Source organism: Lethenteron reissneri, chromosome 8, assembly GCF_015708825.2.
Source record: "Lethenteron reissneri isolate LAM-NWPU_2019-01 chromosome 8, ASM1570882v1, whole genome shotgun sequence".
NCBI lineage: Eukaryota > Metazoa > Chordata > Hyperoartia > Petromyzontiformes > Petromyzontidae > Lethenteron > Lethenteron reissneri.
Genome location: NC_083786.1, coordinates 5,651,545 through 5,668,934, shown reverse-complemented (window position 1 = coordinate 5,668,934; position 17,390 = coordinate 5,651,545). Strand labels below are relative to the sequence as shown.

The following is a 17,390-nucleotide window of genomic DNA, read 5'->3' as shown; positions in this document are numbered from 1 at the left end:
ACGGCTTACCCGTATTCTACAGGGAAATTGAGTTTTCAGGTCCGTACGGCGTACAGCCATTTCAATACGGGAAAAAATTAATGTCAGTGTGTTTCTCACTTGCGATGGGGCTTTGTACGAATAACGTTGGGATTTATAAGGGCACGGGGTGACCAATAAGGTCTGAATTTGTCTAATAAGGTAGGGCACTGATAAGGGGTTGAAGGCTATGGGATCTTGGATTGCTCCTGTTCGCCGCTCTTCCGTCCTCTCGTCGACTGCGCGTCTCTTGGCGCAGTCCGGAACCAAATTCTGCCGCTTGCCTCTGGCCGCACGCAGTCCACGAACAACACCACCACCAGCACCACGGCGCCGTCCCTGCCAAACGTCGCCGGTATCCATTTTACTAAGGGAAGTTTCAATCCCAGACCACGTGTCCGCCTCCTGTGACATCACGCGCCAACCCTTCCCCCCCATCGGAACGACGGCGGCGCCTCCCTGAGCAAGGTGGCGGCCCGGCGGCCACCCTCGCACCTCCGCGTAGCGCGGCCGCACGGATGGCGACCGCGGCGGGCATGGCCGCGCCGGAGACTGCGGAGGCGCGGGGACCCCGAGAGGACCCCGAGGGAGGAGAGGGGGGACCCGAGAATGGCCCCCAGGGAGGCGCAGATCCCAATGGGAACCCCGAGGGAGGAGAGAGGGCATCGGGAAAGGACTCCGAGGGAGACAGGGATGCTGGTGGAGGCCCAGTGGGAGAAGGCGCGCGTGCTGACTCGGAGTCCCCAGGTGCCTCTGCTGCCCCTGAGGCCCCTGCTGCCCCTGAGGCCCCTGCTGCCCCTGAGGCCCCTGCTGCCCCTGAGACCCCTGCTGCCCCTGAGGCCCCTGCTGCCCCTGAGACCCCTGCTGCCCCTGAGGCCCCTGCTGCCCCTGAGGCCCCTGCTGCCCCTGAGGCTCCTGCTGCCCCTGAGGCCCCTGCTGCCCCTGAGACCCCTGCTGCCCCTGAGGCCGAGAGCGGCGGGTTCAAGAAGCCGCTGCTCCCCGCGGCTGCGCTGTCGGGGCCGCTCCCGCGCAGAGCCAAGAAGCCGCCCGGGGAAGCGGTCCCCGCTGGGCCCCAGGGTCCCGGAGACGCAGCGGCGCGGGGCTACGCCGGGGAGGCGGAGCAAGTGAGCGGCCCCAGTTGCCGGGGCCCGGCCCGCGGGCCCGACGTCGGCTCCCAGCGGCAGCAGCATCCCGCGGAGCCCCCGCTGGAGTACACGGAGCCAGCTTGGGGTGGCGAGGCGGGCGAGGCGGCCGTGCCATTCGGCCTGGAGGTGCTCAAGGGCGGCACCGTGGTGGGTTCGGTGCCGCTCACGGGCGCCAGCTACTTCGTGGTGGGACGGCTTGAGTCGTGTTCCGTGCGGCTGGAGCACCCCTCCGTGTCGCGCCGCCACGCCGTGCTGCAGCACCGCGCGCACGGGCTGCCCGAGCAGCGCGGCCTCTACCTGTACGACCTGGGCAGCAGCCACGGCTCGTTCGTCAACAAGGCGCGCGTGGAGCCGCGCCACTTCCACCGCGTGCGCGTGGGACACGTGCTGCGGTTTGGCGGCAGCACGCGCCTGCTGGTGCTGCAGGTAGGATGGAGTTGCCCCCCCCCCTTGCCTAGCACCCCCCCCCCCTTGCCTAGCCCCCCCCTTCCATAGCACCCCCCCTTCCATAGCACCCCCCCCTTCCCTAGCCCCCCTCCCTAGCCCCCCTCCTAGCCCCCCCCCTTCCCTAGCCCCCCCCCCTTCCCTAGCCCCCCCCTTTCCCTAGCCCCCCCCCTTCCCTAGCCCCCCCCTTCCCTAGCCCCCCCCTTTCCCTAGCCCCCCCCCCTTCCCTAGCCCCCCCTTCCCTAGCCCCCCTTCCCTAGCCCCCCCCCCTTCCCTAGCCCCCCCTTCCCTAGCCCCCCCTTCCCTAGCCCCCCCTCTTCCCTAGCCCCCCCCCCCCTTCCCTAGCACCCCCCTTCCCTAGCCCCCCCCTTCCCTAGCACCCCCCTTTCCCTAGCCCCCCCCCTTCCCTAGCCCCCCCCCCCTTCCCTAGCCCCCCCTTCCCTAGCCCCCCCCCTTCCCTAGCCCCCCCCTTCCCTAGCCCCCCCTCTTCCCTAGCCCCCCCCCCCTTCCCTAGCACCCCCCCTTCCCTAGCACCCCCCTTTCCCTAGCCCCCCCCCCTTCCCTAGCCCCGCCCCCCCTTCCCTAGCCCCCCCTTCCCTAGCCCCCCCCCCTTCCCTAGCCCCCCCCTTCCCTAGCCCCCCCTCTTCCCTAGCCCCCCCCCCTTCCCTAGCACCCCCCCTTCCCTAGCCCCCCCCTTCCCTAGCACCCCCCTTTCCCTAGCCCCCCCTTCCCTAGCCCCCCCTTCCCTAGCCCCCCACCCCTTCCCTAACCCCCCCTCTTCCATAGCCCCCCCCCTTCCCTACCCCCCCCCCTTCCCTAGCCCCCCCCCGAATGGTCCCGCCGCGCATCCCCCACTAGCGCGCTCCCACCCCCCCCACCATGCCCCCCCCCGCCTACTCCTTGCCCCCTCCTGCCTCCACCATGGTGACCTGCAGAACTCTGCTGAACAGAGTCTGGAGAGTCCGGCTTTGCTGGATACAAAAAGAGGCATTGTCATATTCTTGGTTTTTTCGGTATAGTCACGTAGAAGGGAAATAATAAAATAATAATTCAACAATAAAAGTCTCACGACGTTTCGATTGCAACACAAGCAATCATCATCAGGTGTGTTGCAATCCAAACGTCGTGAGAATTTTATTGTTTTATATTTATTATTATTTGTTTCTTTCGGTTAAGTCACGTCTAAAGATAAAATAATAAATTAAATTAATAATAGAATACGACGTTTCGATTGCAACACAAGCAATCATCATCAGGTATAATGAAATAGCGACATAAAATCCAACCAGAAAACTATAGACAGACATACCAGCAGACAGACATCACCAAGATACACAGAGAGAGCAACACAGGCAACAGAGAGAGGTGGTCGTCTCTGTGGGGTGGCCTTAAATAGACAGAGGAGGGCGGACGCAGAGAGAGGGAGGGGGGCCAGAGAAAAAATTAGCATATCAATGAGTGGACAACCAAACGTGTTGCTGCAAGTGCGATGACACGGCAAGCAAGCCTGAAAATCAGGAGAAGGACACACTAAAATTAAATAACCTAGTAAAATATCGAAATGTAATGTAATACAACACAGAGGGTCGGTATTACATTACATTTCGATATTTTACTAGGTTATTTAATTTTAGTGTGTCCTCCTGATTTTCAGGCTTGCTTGCCGTGTCATCGCACTTGCAGCAACACGTTTGGTTGTCCACTCATTGATATGCTAATTTTTTCTCTGGCCCCCCTCCCTCTCTCTGTGTCCGCCCTCCTCTGTCTATTTAAGGCCACCCCACAGAGACGACCACCTCTCTCTGTTGCCTGTGTTGCTCTCTCTGTGTATCTTGGTGATGTCTGTCTGCTGGTATGTCTGTCTATAGTTTTCTGGTTGGATTTTATGTCGCTATTTCATTATACCTGATGATGATTGCTTGTGTTGCAATCGAAACGTCGTATTCTATTATTTAATTTAATTTATTATTTTATCTATAGACGTGACTTCACCGAAAGAAACAAATAATGATTCCTGCAGTCACGAAAGTTCTAAAATTAAGATTATATTTATTATGTTATTATTTCCCTTCTACTTGACTTTACCGAAAGAACCAAGAATATGAATCCCTGCAGTCACGAAAGCTTTAAATCGAAATTTAAGGGCATTATTGTGATTGCGTTACTTTCTCCCGCGAAGTCCCGGGCACCACGGCTCGGGTGACGCGAAGGGTGACTCTGTCGCCTTCTGCCCAGGGCCCCAGCGAGGACGAGGAGGCGGAGGCGGATGAGACGCCCACGGAGCTGCAGGAGCTGAATCGGCGCCAGCGTGTGGAGCTTGAGCGGCGCATGCTCGGGGACGAGGACGACGAGGATGATCAAGACGAGGACAAAGAGAGCAAAGGCCACGCGAAGAGGGCGCGTGGAGGCAAGGCCGCTGCAGCCAAAGCCAGCGGCAGCGAGGAATACACTGGCTGCACGTGGGGCATGGGTGCGTGCACAGCTTTTTAAAAAAATATATAATTAAAATAAGCATTTTACACGTGATCCAAATGTATGTATGCTGACCTTTCGCACTGTACGTAGCCAACCGTGCTAAATGTAAACAAACCAACACAAAGTTAAAGCGACGATGATTAGTTAAGTCCAGAACTTAATTTCAACTGGGTTTTTCCGGCTCGGCAACGCGGACATTTTTTTCCATGCCAGACACACCACATCTATCATACGTCTCGATATGGCTGTGGCTACTACCAGTTGTGTGCCACGTACTCCAGTCTACCAGCGACCCGGAGATTGCTATGAGAAATGAAGCCCAGTGTGCGTACGTCTGTTGGGGGACAGCCGAGCGACCGATATAGTAACAGCTCGGGGAATAACGTTGGGGCTTTAGGATCACAATCATAATTGTCTCCCTTTTCACGTAATTATCCTGATACCCGCCCCCCTATCTACCTCCAGACATGGATGACGCGGACGAGGAGGAAGAGGAGAAGGAAGAGGAGGATGAGGAGAACCCGTTTGCTGCTGGATTCCTAGAGGAGAAGGAGGCTTTCTACGTGAAGGACCCCAAAAAGGCCTTGAAGGGATTCTTTGACCGTGAAGGTGTGGGTTGTGCTCTTGACCCTATCCCCACCCTTAAACCTTTAGCTACAACATGAATTCCAACCATAACCTTAGCCATCGCTCAAGCCATAACATTAACCCTATCCCAACATGTAACCCAACCACTAACACAAGCCATAACATGAGCCCCAACCTGAATGGTTAATCTTGATAGAAACTCATAACCCCCAGCCATAACTCAGGTGCTGTTCGTGCACCGCACGTGTGTCAGGTTTGGAGCTGGAGTACGAGTTCGACCAGCAAGCCCACGGGAGCTGGCTGTGCCGCGTCAGGTAAGCACCACGATCGCTTTTCCACCTTAGCAGTTTCCTACCCCGATCATTCAGAGAGAGAGCGAGAGAGTGAAAGAACGAACGAGTGAGAGTGAAAAAGAACAAAAGAGAGGAATTGAGATATAGAGAGCAAGAGAGGGCGAGCGGTTAGCGACAACTGTGGTGCAGGGCGCACGGTGACGCGGTGTCGTGCCGCTCTGCCCCAGCCTCCCTGTGGAGGACGCAAGCGGCCACGAGGTGATGGCTGAGGTCGTGACCACGGGGAAGAAGAAGGATGCGGTGGTCCAGTGCGCGCTGGAGGCGTGCCGAATGTTGGACGCCCGCGGCATGCTGCGCCAGGAGGCCGGTACGCACGTACGCATATGTGCACACACGTACGCACGCGTGCTTGCACGTACAAACGCGGTCTGAATTTGGGGAAATTGGCTGTAATGGGTGAGATGTGATGAGCGTGGTTTGATATGGTGGGATGTGATGGGTTAGATGATGTCGAATATGTAATTGTTGACATTTCAGAGGTGTCTTGTAAGAAGCGAGTGACATCTTTGACGAGCGAGTTATAACAGGTGAGATGCAGCGATGCGCGAGACGCAAGCCTGAGATGTGCGCTTGATGCTGCCATGCCGCAGTGAGCCGCAAGCGGAAGTCCAAGGACTGGGAGGAGGCGGATTATTACGACAGCGACGATGACTCCTTCCTGGACCGCACCGGCGTGGTGGAGTACAAGCGCAGAGAGCGCATGCGCAAGGCCGGCAGGGTGAAGGATCGTGCCGAGACCTACGACTCACTGGTGAGAGCGTACGCACGAACGCGATAAGTACCGCCGCCCCGACCGTCGAGCACCTACACCCCCGCGACCGTCGAGCACCTACACCCCCGCGACCGTCGAGCACCTACACCCCCGGCGGCACAAGCATTTCCTTACCCGATGGGTTTATTCCCTTCGCTGTTGCGGGACGACGTGCGATACAGGTGGCCAAGCTGGGCGAGGTGGAGCGAGAGCTGGAGGATGTGGACGGGCAGCTCAAGGTTGCCGCTGAAGGTCAGTGAGGTGGGGTGGGTGGGGGCACGGGAGGACGGACTCACCGATATTGGCACACCTTGCCTGCTGTGTGATATTCAGGGCTGCTGCACTCACCTGTACACACCCATTCACACCTGCGCATGCTCAACTGTACACGCTCACCCGTACACACTCGCAAAAACCTGTACACATCCGCTTTCACCTCTATACACCCGTACACACCCACGCACACTTGTACGAACCTCTACCCACCTGTACGAGCACATGCATCATCACTCATGCCGTGTGCTGCTCGTGCTCTGCTCCATATCCATGCCCGACTGCGCAGCGGCGGCGGCGCGCGAGGCGCAGACCGAGGACTCGCTGGACGCCTACATGAGCGAGGTGCGTGCGGGCGCCACCCTCGACATCGCCCAGCGGAAGCGGATGCGTGTGCGCGCCTTTGAGCTGCGCAAGGAGCAGCAGAGGCTGCGGCGACTGGCGTCCGTGGCGCGGCCCGCGGCGCTGCCCCCGCTGCTGCCCCCGTGAGTCCTCGCGTGTTGGTGCTGGTGGTGCTCACGGCGACGGTGGGAGAACGTGAAGCGGCAGCATAAGAGCCGGAGCCAAGAGTGCATAGAAATATTTTACCGTTCGGATTGTGGTTACCGTTCGAGGTGAGCGTGCTCGTTAGCGATGGGGATGGTGTTAATGTGGGCATCGGTGTCGGTGTATTATGGTTGAGTTTACAAGGTCAGGGTAAATCCCAACATTTCTGTCTACTGTGAAACTACTGCAGACTGTCAAACGGTCTGCTGCAAGATTGGCGCGAATACCAACGTACTCACGATTTAACTTCATTTGATATCATCTTTCATTCTACAGGCAGGGGGTGGCCAGCACGGGAGCAGCTGGGGACAAGCCCAAGAAGATGCTGCCACTCACAGGCGCTATGCGAGGAGGCAGCCGACTGAGGCTCAAGACGGGCGCTATCGGGGTGAGTGGCTGGCCCCCGTCCGTCGCACCGCTTGTGCCCACAATCCCTGATTTTGCACCTTGCAGCCCTGTGTTTGGCTTCTCAACATCGGGGACTTCCTCTCACCAGGGCCTCCCTGTGAAGCGCCCGGCGCTGCCCAGCAGCTTGTTCAACACCAAGTCCGCCGCGCCCGAGGAGGAGGAGGAGGAGGATGAGGAGGAGGAGGAAGACGAGGAAGAGGAGGAGAGGCCAGGGGCGGCGGGGGCACGTCTCGCACCCGGTGGAGACAAGAGGAAGGAGGCGGGGACCCAAGGGAGACCGGCTCACAGTGAGGGCCCCCACCGTGCAGGGTAGAGTGGGGCTGTGCTGTGCCCAATTAGCGAAACGCTTTGCTTTCTGCGAGGTTGTGGATTCTGCTCAATTTCCTGTGCTGCTGTTTCTGGTGACCCGGTCGCCCTCCCTCTCAACCACAGATCACCCCTCAAGCACACAGCGCGATGGGCCCCCCAGCTCCTCTACAGCAATGGACGGACCCCCCAGCCCTGCCAAGCCAACTGATATGACCCCAAGCCACTCTAAGCAGACTTATGAGCCCTGCAGCTCCTCCACGCTAACAGACGCGCACTCCAGCACCTCCAAGCGGATGCATGGCCCCCTCAGCTTGTCCAAGCCGGCGGATGAGCCCCCCGGCTCCACAACACCATCGGATGAACCTGCCGCCACCTCTGAGAAGGCACCAACAAAGAGGAGGAAGTCGTACGGCCATAAGAAGGCAAGTGTTTGAATTTCTGCAGCATTTGTATACTGGTGTTTGCTCTGGACGTGTCAGGGAGGTGGCGAGTGTGGTGATGTATCAAGTGGGGGGAGCCGAGTGCTGCAAGTGTTGAGTTGTGGTTGCGCAGTGTGGTGAGAGGTGTTTCAAATCCGGACTCTTTAACGCCAACACCTAACCCCCTTTCCCATCGCCAGGGCACCGACGCAGGGACCACCTACCCCCAAAACGACCCCGACTACCACGTGTGGGTCCCTCCTACAGGTACGTGAATGGCAGAGGTGTGGGTGCTTGTAGGTAGGAGAGCTGTCAGGTGTGGGTGTGTATAGATTAGTGAGCTTGCAGGTGTTAGAGGTGTATAGCTCTGCAAGTTTACAGGTGTGTGGAGAAACAGGTAAGTTTACCGGTGCGTGGATGCCCTTGATGCGTGCGACAGGTGTGGTTTGCGGTGGTGCGGCACCCTCCGTGCCACATGTCACCCCGTGCAGTGTGTTTCTCTGGTCTAATTTTCCATGCGTGCTGCTGCTGGATACCATTTCAGGCCAGACCGGCGATGGGCGGACTCATCTCAACGAAAAGTTTGGCTACTAGAGGACACCAACGATCTCTCGACAAGGCCCCCGTCCACCGACCTCCACACTCTGCCCAGGAGTCAGAATATTTATCCTGGAGGAATCTGATGAGCTCAGAAGCGTTTTTTCACAAATGTCCAGTAGGCGTAAGTCAGCAAGATTCTAGGGACATTTTCAAAATGTGGCATTCCCTTTTCAAAAAGTCAGGTATGTAAGTTTATCATTTCATAATAAATGTCTTTTCCCGTGTGTGTTAGCGTTGTGTGTGATATTGGGGCGAAACCGGATCCAGTTTTATCGATTTGTCTATTTCTCAGTCATCTGTGCCAAGGGGGAGGAAAAAGCAACGCGTAGAGCGGCCTTCGAGTCGCCTGACTCGGCCCAACGGCAGCCCCGTGACACGGATCCCCTACACGCAAGTCGGGCTGCCACAGACGTTCAACACACGGCCTCTTTGATGTTCCAGCTCGGTTTATTGATGAGAGAGAGAGTATCCTGGGCTCGTCGACGAGACGTCGCGGCCGGTGACGTCAGGGCAGCGGCAGACGCGATCTTCCGAGCGCCCGCCTGCAGCGCGGGCTCAGTAGAGGCGAGGGAAGGGAAGCGCGCTCGTGGGCTGTAGCCTAAACACAGCGCACCCCGTGTGAGAGAAAGGGTTGTGAGTAAGGCTGTGTGAGATGTAAGTGGTGTGCGTGCGTGTGTGCTGTAGGGAGGCGAGGTACGGGCGTAGGAGTGGTGTGTGCTACTTGGATGGTGAGGTGTGAGTGGCACGTGTGATGGAGAGGAGCGGTGTGTGAGACGCAGGAGGCTCGTGGCCTGTAGGAGGCGTCGCACCAGTTGCGTGGGCTCCACTGCGAGCCGCGCGCCTCCATGAGGTGGAAGGTATAGGCGTGGCGCGAGCGAGGAGACCGATTGGCCGAGCTGCGGTGGACGACTTCACCGTGGATGAGAACCAGACCCCCTGAAGGCCGCACACGTACGCACATGTACACACGCACACACATGTACGTGTACACGCACGTAGTGTACGCACGCACGTATGTATACACATCCGTATACGCGCACACCCATGTAGAACAAGCACACGCGTGTACACACACACATACGTGGTTACCCTGTTTCACGGGCACTGCCACGAACCCCTCGTCAGGGTAGGGGGGCTCCGAGCCCTCGAACCCCGTGCGGGGGAACTCTCCATCGGGCCGGCGAACCAGCCGCCGCGACACCCCCTCTGCACCAACACACACAAAGCAAAGATACCCCGTATAGACTCAACAGACATTTGGGGCAAGTCCTGTGAGCGAGCACTTATGAAGGCCGTCACCGCACACGAGGTGGGTGGCCAGCACCACGCTCGGCCGCCTTTGTCTACCTTGATAGCGATGTTTACACAATCACACCAGGTACTCATTTATGGGTGAGTCAACCTAGAGGAGGCCGAAGACCGGTTCAGATCATCGTCGATGGTGTGAGCCATGAGCGGGAATCAAACTCAGTTCTCCAGGCACACGACCGCTACACACACGCATACAAATACGCGCACGCGCCTGCGCCTATGTAAATGAGGGAGGTGGGTGCTGGTACTCACGCCGGTGAGACCCGGGCAGGAACCAGAGGCAGCCGTTGTCCAGATCCGCGTCCTCCAGCGCCACCCAGAACCCGAGCACGCGGCCCAGTGGCTCCGTGTGCAGGAACGACGCGTCCTGGTGCGGCGTCACTGCGGCACACCACTCCACTCAGGGCTCAATTGCACCCGGCAGGCCACATCCAGTATTCCTCGCGCGATGGCTCTGGCTACTAGCGACCATTCACCGATAAATTAATCTCTGGCTCCACTCACAACGTGCCATGCCGCACTACCACGAACACAACCACAAGCAGTAATAGCGCAATTAGAATTGGGATAGTTCGTTAAAATCACAATTCGTCGCCACCATCACTTTTTTGAACCACCATTTAGCAGCTGTCCATGCTGACAGAACATGTCAACAGAACGCTTTAAATGCACGCGTTAACTAACGCCGGCACACAGCGACCCGTGGCTGCCATCGCCCCAGGCGGCGCGACCAACAACAACGATCCGGGTGGTGTTCAGGCCGCTCGGCTGGCGCCGCTCCCCGATACCCCGCACGGCAGTGGCTGCAGTCGGGCCAAGAAGGAGCGGAGACGGATCGCAGATGAAGAAGTGCGGAACAGAGGAGAACTTGGGCGGGTGGCGGCATTGACACAACGAGGCAGCAAGAGCAGGAGTGGTTGAGCCCCCCCAAGGGTCGCGATCACCAAGGGGCAGAGGTCGCAAACGGGTTTTGATTCCTTACCCGTACCCGGCCGCACCAGGGTCACAAATGGGTACCCGTACCCTACCCGAAATGAGTGACAGACGGTTACTCACCAGTGACTCACGGCCTACCCGTACCCGTACTCGGCCGGGTACGGGTAGCCGGGTATCTGGGAGGGTACGGGTATCGGGTACCCGGTTGCGACCTCTGCCAATGGGTGCCGGACAGCGAAGCGGGACACCACTGTGCAGGCCTCGGCAATTACGCCGGAGAAATTTGACACGGTGCTCTGGTTTCACCGTGAGCCATTTGGCGCCGCGGTGGCGAGATGTTGACTGGTGTACAGGAAGGCGTGGGGGCGATCTTAACCCTGATCCCTGTATATTTGGAGTTTTGCATGTTCTCCCCGTGGTCATGTGGATTTTTCTCGGAGCCCTCTGGTTTTCCCTCCACATTGACAAACATTTGGATGCTACATATTTACACATCATAAGCTATTTCATTGAGCTATCATTTAAGGCCAGGTAGCTTCAGAAGAAGAGCTGTATAGCTCAGTGAGTCTGAAATTCCATTACACGTGTGCTGGAATAATTTTCAGGAACTGCCGTTACAACTCAAAAACACATCGGAGCGCTGGACAGAAGTTGCCACTGTTCGGGGGTGCAGAGTGCCAAGCAGTCGCGGTGGGTGTCACCAGTGATCTCACCTTCTCCTCCAATCCCCGGTTGCTGCAAGGACACAAGACGGATGTGCACACTAAGCAATGCGATACAATGTGGATTTATGCAGCGAGCTATTGCATCCACTGCTCCAACACATCTGGGCACATCAGACCGCATTTACTGAGGCGTTTTACAATATACATTTAATCGTGGGGTTTTATGTATATATATGTTGTGTCCCTGGTGTGCTGATGTGTCAGTGTGCGGCTGTGTCGCCGGTGTGCTGCTCACTTTGAAGATGAACATGCTCTGCACGACCACAGGCTCCTGCAGGCCGGCCTTCCGTGCCACTTCCTGCAGGAATGGATGCGGTCATGGCAGGTGACAAAGCCAGAATTCTCGCAGCAAACAAAAACAAGCCTGTGCGTGTTTGATGACAGTGATGTTGATGTGAGATTGTCTTTATTTATCATCCGATGGGGTTTTTTTTAAAGAGGAGCTGAGGACAAATTAGTTAATCGCACAACAAAAACAGGCACCAGAGTGCACACAATTTTAGACATTTAAACCACAAAAATTATTCGGGAAGCATGAAATAAAGTCTCAAACAGCAACCACACATAAAGCTACGCTGATGATGATGGCGGTGATGATGATAGATCCAGGTCTTGATTTCAGCCAGGTGTGTCTTGGTCAATGACCCGGAAAATATATCCACACCCGGCACACCACATCCAGTATACCGCTCGCTATGATTCTGGCTACTTATCGGTGCCTGCTCCGGTCTACCAGTGAAAATATTCGGTGAGAAATCCAGACCTGGTCACGTTTAGCAAAAGAACAGCGCTCACCTTCACCTTCGTGCTGAACGTGACATCTCTGAACACCGGGTCCAGGGCGTGTAAGGCTGCACACAGCGGGGTGGAGAGAAAGTCTCTGTAACCTCCACAACACCACACTCCTCCTGGAACGAGGGTGCCGCGAATCGTAGTGGAGGTGGTGGCGGTAGTGCCGGCGGTCGTAGAAGCAGTGGTGATGGTTAAGGATGCCGGTAATCATTGTTGGTGGTGACAGTAGCTGTAGTGGTAGTCCTGGGGTGGCAAGACTGCTGATGATGCTGGTGGCCGGATGGCTTATTTGACTTAATTTACGCTTGTTTAACTCGGATAGCCTCGCCGAGTCTCATGACCGTTTTATCGGCATGGTCGTGCCAAGTTTTTGCAGGAGCGGGCGATGATCGCCATGTATGTATGTTGAACGTCTTTCACACCGTACGTAGCCAACTGAGATAATCGGAGGTGTATATATTACACCGCGTGATTTGGTGGTAATTATTCTAAGTGGGAGCAGTGTTAGTGGCAGGGTGGTGGTGGTGGTGCAATAACTCGGGCACACGCGAACTGCAGTGCTGGGATGAGGGCAGTGAAGGGTGCAGAGTCGCGATCGAGGGAAGTGGTAGCGTCGTGGCTGGCCGCGCGTCCCACCGTGGCCGATCTTGTTGATGGCGAGCTCCTTGGACACCAGGAAGTCGCCTGGAAAGAAGCAAACCCATGCCCAATGCCTCGAGTCATCTCCGCCTCTCACGACAGCGACACAATGCGACTAATGCATCTGCAATACAAGGCAGATGTATGCAGCCGCGTCTGCGTGCGACCATATCTCGAGACGCTTCGCAGAAACCGCGGGTGCGTTCATAATGGCGAGAGAGGCAACTGTGGCCACAGGCAGAGGTGGAACAAAGTTGAGCCAGACCGTGAGCAGGAGGCGTCTTCCCTGCCCCCGACAGCCCCCGCTGGAGCCGCTCCGCCCTGCAACCCCCCACCAGTTTCTTGGCCAGAGTGGCTCGCGGAGTGACCCCTCACACCAACCACCCTTCTCCTTCACTTGCACTCCCACGTGGTGGGCGTTCGCGCACACACGGCAGGCTGAGACACCGGAGGCTCGCTGGCTGCAAGCCGTTCCCCGGGGGCCCCATGCCAAGAGGGTTTTTTTAAAGGAGAGTTCCTTTCCGGATGACGGAGGGCCCGAGTACAGAAACTGCCCTTACAATCTGGCGGCTGTGATTGTAGTGGACTCTATATAGGAGGCAATAGTGGAGAGCGGCCTTCACGAGGGACGGCAAATCGGTGACAATCGGTGACCGATGATGATGAAGACAAATAGGGAAACCCATGGAATCCACCCTCACCGTCCCGGCTGAAGACGCCCTTCTCAAAGAAGTAGCGTATCTTGTCTCCACTGGTCATGAAATAATCGGCGTTTCCCTGTTGAAAGATAATCACAAAATCACAATATTTCAGAGAGAGGGACTGCGCTCACGAGGTGTGCGTACGTTTCTGTAAGAACATGTGTGTGTGCCTTGCGTGCCTGTGCGCGCGCATAAGTGCATGAGTTGGTATTCTGAGCAAGTGTACATGTTTATTTAAGTGTGGACACGAGTGTGCATGTTTGTGTGGGGAGCGGTGGCACAGTGGTTAGCAGCGCACTGCACTACGAACCCAGAGAATCGAGTTCGATTCCCGCTCACGGTCAACATCGGTGATGAATATATGAACTGTTCTGGGCCTCCTCAAGGTTGACTCAGCCTAAAATTAGTACCTGATATAGTGTGTATTAAACATCAGCACTGGGGAGACAGGTGCTGGCCACCCACCGCCTCGTGCCCCATGTCGGCTTTCATCGATGCAACTTGCTAACAGCACCTGCCCCAGCAGTCTGTCAAAGGCTACACAGGAATCTTTGTCCGTGTGTCCATGCGGCGTCAGACGGAACCCACCTGCGCGTGCACCTGCTCATCTTCCTCCGTGGTGAACTCCACGCGGCACTCCGGGGGCACCTGTGCCGAGGCGACGAGCTGGGCGGCACGCACGCGCAGCGCCTCGCACTCCGCGGCACTCAAGAAGCCCTCCACCACCGCGTAGCCATCCTGCACCAGCTGCTCTCTCGCACACACGATTTTTACACACCGCACCAGGTACTCATTTAAGGCTGAGTCGATCTAGGGGAGGCCCAGGACCAGTTCAGATAATCGTCACTGGTGGTGGCCGTGAGCGGGAATTGAACTCCCGTCGCCGGGGTCATAGCACAGCATAGCCCTATTATTAAATTCTATCGGCCGCCCTGATTAATGATGCGAGTGTAATAACCATGCTGTCTGCTGTGGGCCGTTGTCTAGATTAATGACAACATTTATCCCGATTTTGCGACCGGTTTTGTGAAATAAGAGAAAAAAAATCCACTCGGACATTTCCCAGGCAAACCCTTCATGTTGGAGAATGGCCTACAGAAGTGGATATCGCAGAGTTACCTCTGAGATATATTCAAGCGAATTCTGTTCCACCGCCATCCTCCCCTCCCGCCACTGAAAGTAATGTTCGTCGCATGATAGTCAAAAGGATATTTTAGATTCTCAGAGCTATAATTTAGCCAAATGAAGTGCAGAAACAAATTGCATGTGACGGGTTGTTTTTGGGCATTCACCAGGCTGTAAACAAGATACCAAGCAAGGGTTTCTCAACAGTGCGTGCTCAGCGCTCTGACCCACCCGGCCACATACCAGCACACACAACACACGGCACATCTACACAGGGCAGTTCATGTACACACCGACACTCCAGTCCAATAGGGCACACACAAACACACTGTCTAATCAACAGCTTCAAATCAAGTGTGATATTACTCGGTGATCTCTCCAGCTTCGCGACTGCAAAGTTTAACCAGCAGAGGAATGCTGCTTTCGAGCCCCGTTCAGTCCCTCCCAGGATCAATCGACAGGGCCGACGTGATGTGGTCGATCGAAACACTGCCAGCAGGAGGGCATCTAGGGGCAGGGTTAGGGCTGATGGGATGGCAAGGGGACAGTGCGGTCCATATAGGACTGCTATGCACCAGGGTCACGAGCTCTGCGTGTGGGCATTTTCAGAAGGTCCTTTGGAGGCGTGGGGTTAGGAATATGAGGGGTCAGGAAGGTGCGGGGTTAGGGAGGTGAGGGGTCAAGGAGGTGAGGGGTCAGGAAAGTGAGAGGTCAGGGAGGTGAGGGGTCAGGGAGAAGAAGAGGCAGGGAGGTGAGGAGTCAGGGAGGTGAGGGGTCAGGGAGGTGAGGGGTCAGGGAGGTGAGGGGTCAGGGAGGTGAGGGGTCAGGGAGGTGAGGAGTCAGGGAGGTGAGGGGTCAGGGAGGTGAGGAGTCAGGGAGGTGAGGAGTCAGGGAGGTGAGGGGTCAGGGAGGTGAGGGGTCAGGGAGGTGAGGGGTCAGAGAGGTGAGGGGTCAGGGAGGTGAGGGGTTAGTGTTTCAGCTGACTCGGTACTTATCTCTTGTAAACACGCGGCGTGGATTACTGTCGCGGATTAGTACAGTGACGCCTCTCGTCCAGTGGCCAACATTACACAGAACCAATTCAGCGGTGAATGCTGGGAGAGTGTGAATCCTGTGTGAGTGTTGTGATGTAAGAGTGTTGTGTGAGTGTTGTGATGTGAGAATGTTGTGATGTGTGAGTGTTGTGCTGTGAGTGTTGTGCTGTGTGAGTGGTGTGTGAGTGTTGTGCTGCGTTTGTATTGTGCTGAGTGTTGTGCTGTGTGAGTGTTGTGAGTGTTGTGTTGTGTGAGTGTTGTGTGAGTGTTGTGCTGTGTGAGAGTTGTGATGTGAGAGTGTTGTGATGTGAGAGTGTTGTGCTGTGTTAATATTGTGCTGAGTGCTGTGTGAGTGTTTTGCTGTGTGAGTGTTGTGAGTGATGTGCTGTGTGAGTGTTGTGATGTGTGAGTGTTTTGCTGTGTGAGTGTTGTGAGTGTTGTGCTGTGTGAGTGTTGTGAGTGTTGTGCTGTGTGAGTGTTGTGATGTGTGAGTGTTTTGTGAGTGTTTTGCTGTGTGAGCGTTGTGATGTGTGAGTGTTTTGTGAGTGTTTTGCTGTGTGAATGTTGTGAGTGTTGTGCTGTGTGAGTGTTGTGATGTGTGAGTGTTGTGCTGTGTGAGTATTGTGTTAGTATTGTGCTGCGTGAGTGTTGTGTTGTGTGAGTGTTTTGCTGTGTGAGTGTTGTATGAGTGTTGTGATGTGTGAGTGTTGTGCTGTGAGCGATTGCATAACGCACAACGCCCGCCACTGCCGCTGTCTCTTCGGTGTCTGTCCGCCTGCGTCCCACTCCGTGTCTCTTGAGTGTTGCATGTCTCTGTCTCCGCGTGTCTGTGTGGCGTCTCTCCCGTGGCCTATGCACTTCACGTCCCCGTGTCGTCTGTCTCTGTGCTGGACGCTGCATCTCTCCACGTCCCGAGAGACCTCGAGCTACAACCGAGGCCGCACACACTGCTCCATCATCCATCGCACCTTCTCACGGAGGCCATCCTCGGCGGTCGAGGGCTCCATGCTCGAGATTGTCGGCAGCTCCAGTGGTCGAGGTGGCGTGCAGGCTGCCGTCGGCTGGACGCGTCCTCTTGGAATCTCTCCCGCTTGCGCAACGGCACCGCGTGGCTGGTGTGCTCCCGACCCCTTCGATGCGGCCTCTCTCGTTCCTCCCCGCCCTCTGGTGGAGGGGCCGGGACCCTCGCGGTGGGCCCCACGCCCTGACCCCAAGCAGGGGGTCCTTCCCATTCAGAAACCTGAGTTGGCGGGGCACCGGGTGGTGATGGACCCACCTCGTCGCGATCAGAATCGTCCCACGCGATCTCACCCCCAATCCATAATACACGTGTGCCGGGGTTGGGTTCGCAGCCCTATTCACGAAGCGAGCAAAGTTGTGCTGCTGCTGCTGCTTTGCCAGTGCTTGCGCACACAAACATACAGCATCGACACAACTCAGGAGGTCATGTTCTCCGCCGCTCACCTCAAACTATTGCAACGCTCGAGCAAACACACACTCTCGCGCAGCACTTGCAACTCGTGTAGCTAGAGACCGTGCTGTGTGTGAGCAACGGTGGGGGGGGGGAGAGGCATTTGTTGGACCAGGACCGTTGATTTGAGACAATGGCGTGCGGCCCTTTGAGCTCAAGAGGCTCTTTTCCAAATGCCGTGCACAGCCGCGGCTGATCGCGCGGTGGTGCGAAGCAGGCAAGTTGCGTGGCAAGGGCGCGTCTTTACAAGGGGAGGGGGGGGGGTTGGCAGAGAACAAACGCGTGTACAATGTTGTTTTATTCACACACCGCCGAGGAGGTCGTGGC

At 56.6% G+C, this 17,390-nt stretch overlaps 2 protein-coding genes across 2 annotated transcripts; one reads left to right on the top strand and one right to left on the bottom strand.

Annotated features, from left to right (window-relative positions):
* Positions 1-152: 152 nt before the first annotated feature.
* On the top strand, positions 153-8,553 carry SLC4A1AP (solute carrier family 4 member 1 adaptor protein). The gene is made up of 13 exons (XM_061578857.1): positions 153-1,589; positions 3,843-4,077; positions 4,548-4,691; positions 4,924-4,984; positions 5,191-5,330; positions 5,614-5,774; positions 5,957-6,026; positions 6,337-6,532; positions 6,870-6,981; positions 7,090-7,288; positions 7,434-7,732; positions 7,930-7,996; positions 8,274-8,553. The coding sequence occupies exons 1-13, from the start codon at positions 537-539 to the stop codon at positions 8,321-8,323; spliced, it is 2,787 nt and encodes a 928-aa protein (XP_061434841.1). The 5' UTR covers positions 153-536; the 3' UTR covers positions 8,324-8,553.
* Positions 8,554-8,763: 210 nt separating this feature from the next.
* Positions 8,764-16,860, bottom strand: PHYHD1 (phytanoyl-CoA dioxygenase domain containing 1). The gene is made up of 11 exons (XM_061579178.1): positions 16,561-16,860; positions 14,022-14,180; positions 13,434-13,509; positions 12,730-12,777; positions 12,097-12,152; positions 11,537-11,599; positions 11,290-11,311; positions 9,893-10,021; positions 9,419-9,535; positions 9,139-9,265; positions 8,764-8,927 (listed from the first exon to the last, which is right to left on the bottom strand). The coding sequence occupies exons 1-11, from the start codon at positions 16,822-16,824 to the stop codon at positions 8,885-8,887; spliced, it is 1,104 nt and encodes a 367-aa protein (XP_061435162.1). The 5' UTR covers positions 16,825-16,860; the 3' UTR covers positions 8,764-8,884.
* Between the last annotated feature and the right edge of the window lie 530 nt (positions 16,861-17,390).

Excerpts from the sequence above, each read along its gene's own strand:
- SLC4A1AP (XM_061578857.1), top strand. The coding sequence starts at position 537 with ATGGCGACCGCGGCGGGCATGGCCGCGCCGGAGACTGCGGAGGCGCGG. Across the intron at positions 5,331-5,613 it reads CATGCTGCGCCAGGAGGCCG|TGAGCCGCAAGCGGAAGTCC; the intron begins GTACGCACGTAC and ends GCCATGCCGCAG. Across the intron at positions 7,997-8,273 it reads CGTGTGGGTCCCTCCTACAG|GCCAGACCGGCGATGGGCGG; the intron begins GTACGTGAATGG and ends ATACCATTTCAG.
- PHYHD1 (XM_061579178.1), bottom strand. The coding sequence starts at position 16,824 with ATGGGAAGGACCCCCTGCTTGGGGTCAGGGCGTGGGGCCCACCGCGAG. Across the intron at positions 14,181-16,560 it reads AGGATGGCCTCCGTGAGAAG|CTGGTGCAGGATGGCTACGC; the intron begins GTGCGATGGATG and ends GCGAGAGAGCAG. Across the intron at positions 8,928-9,138 it reads CAGTGGAGCCCACGCAACTG|GCTACAGCCCACGAGCGCGC; the intron begins GTGCGACGCCTC and ends CGCTGTGTTTAG.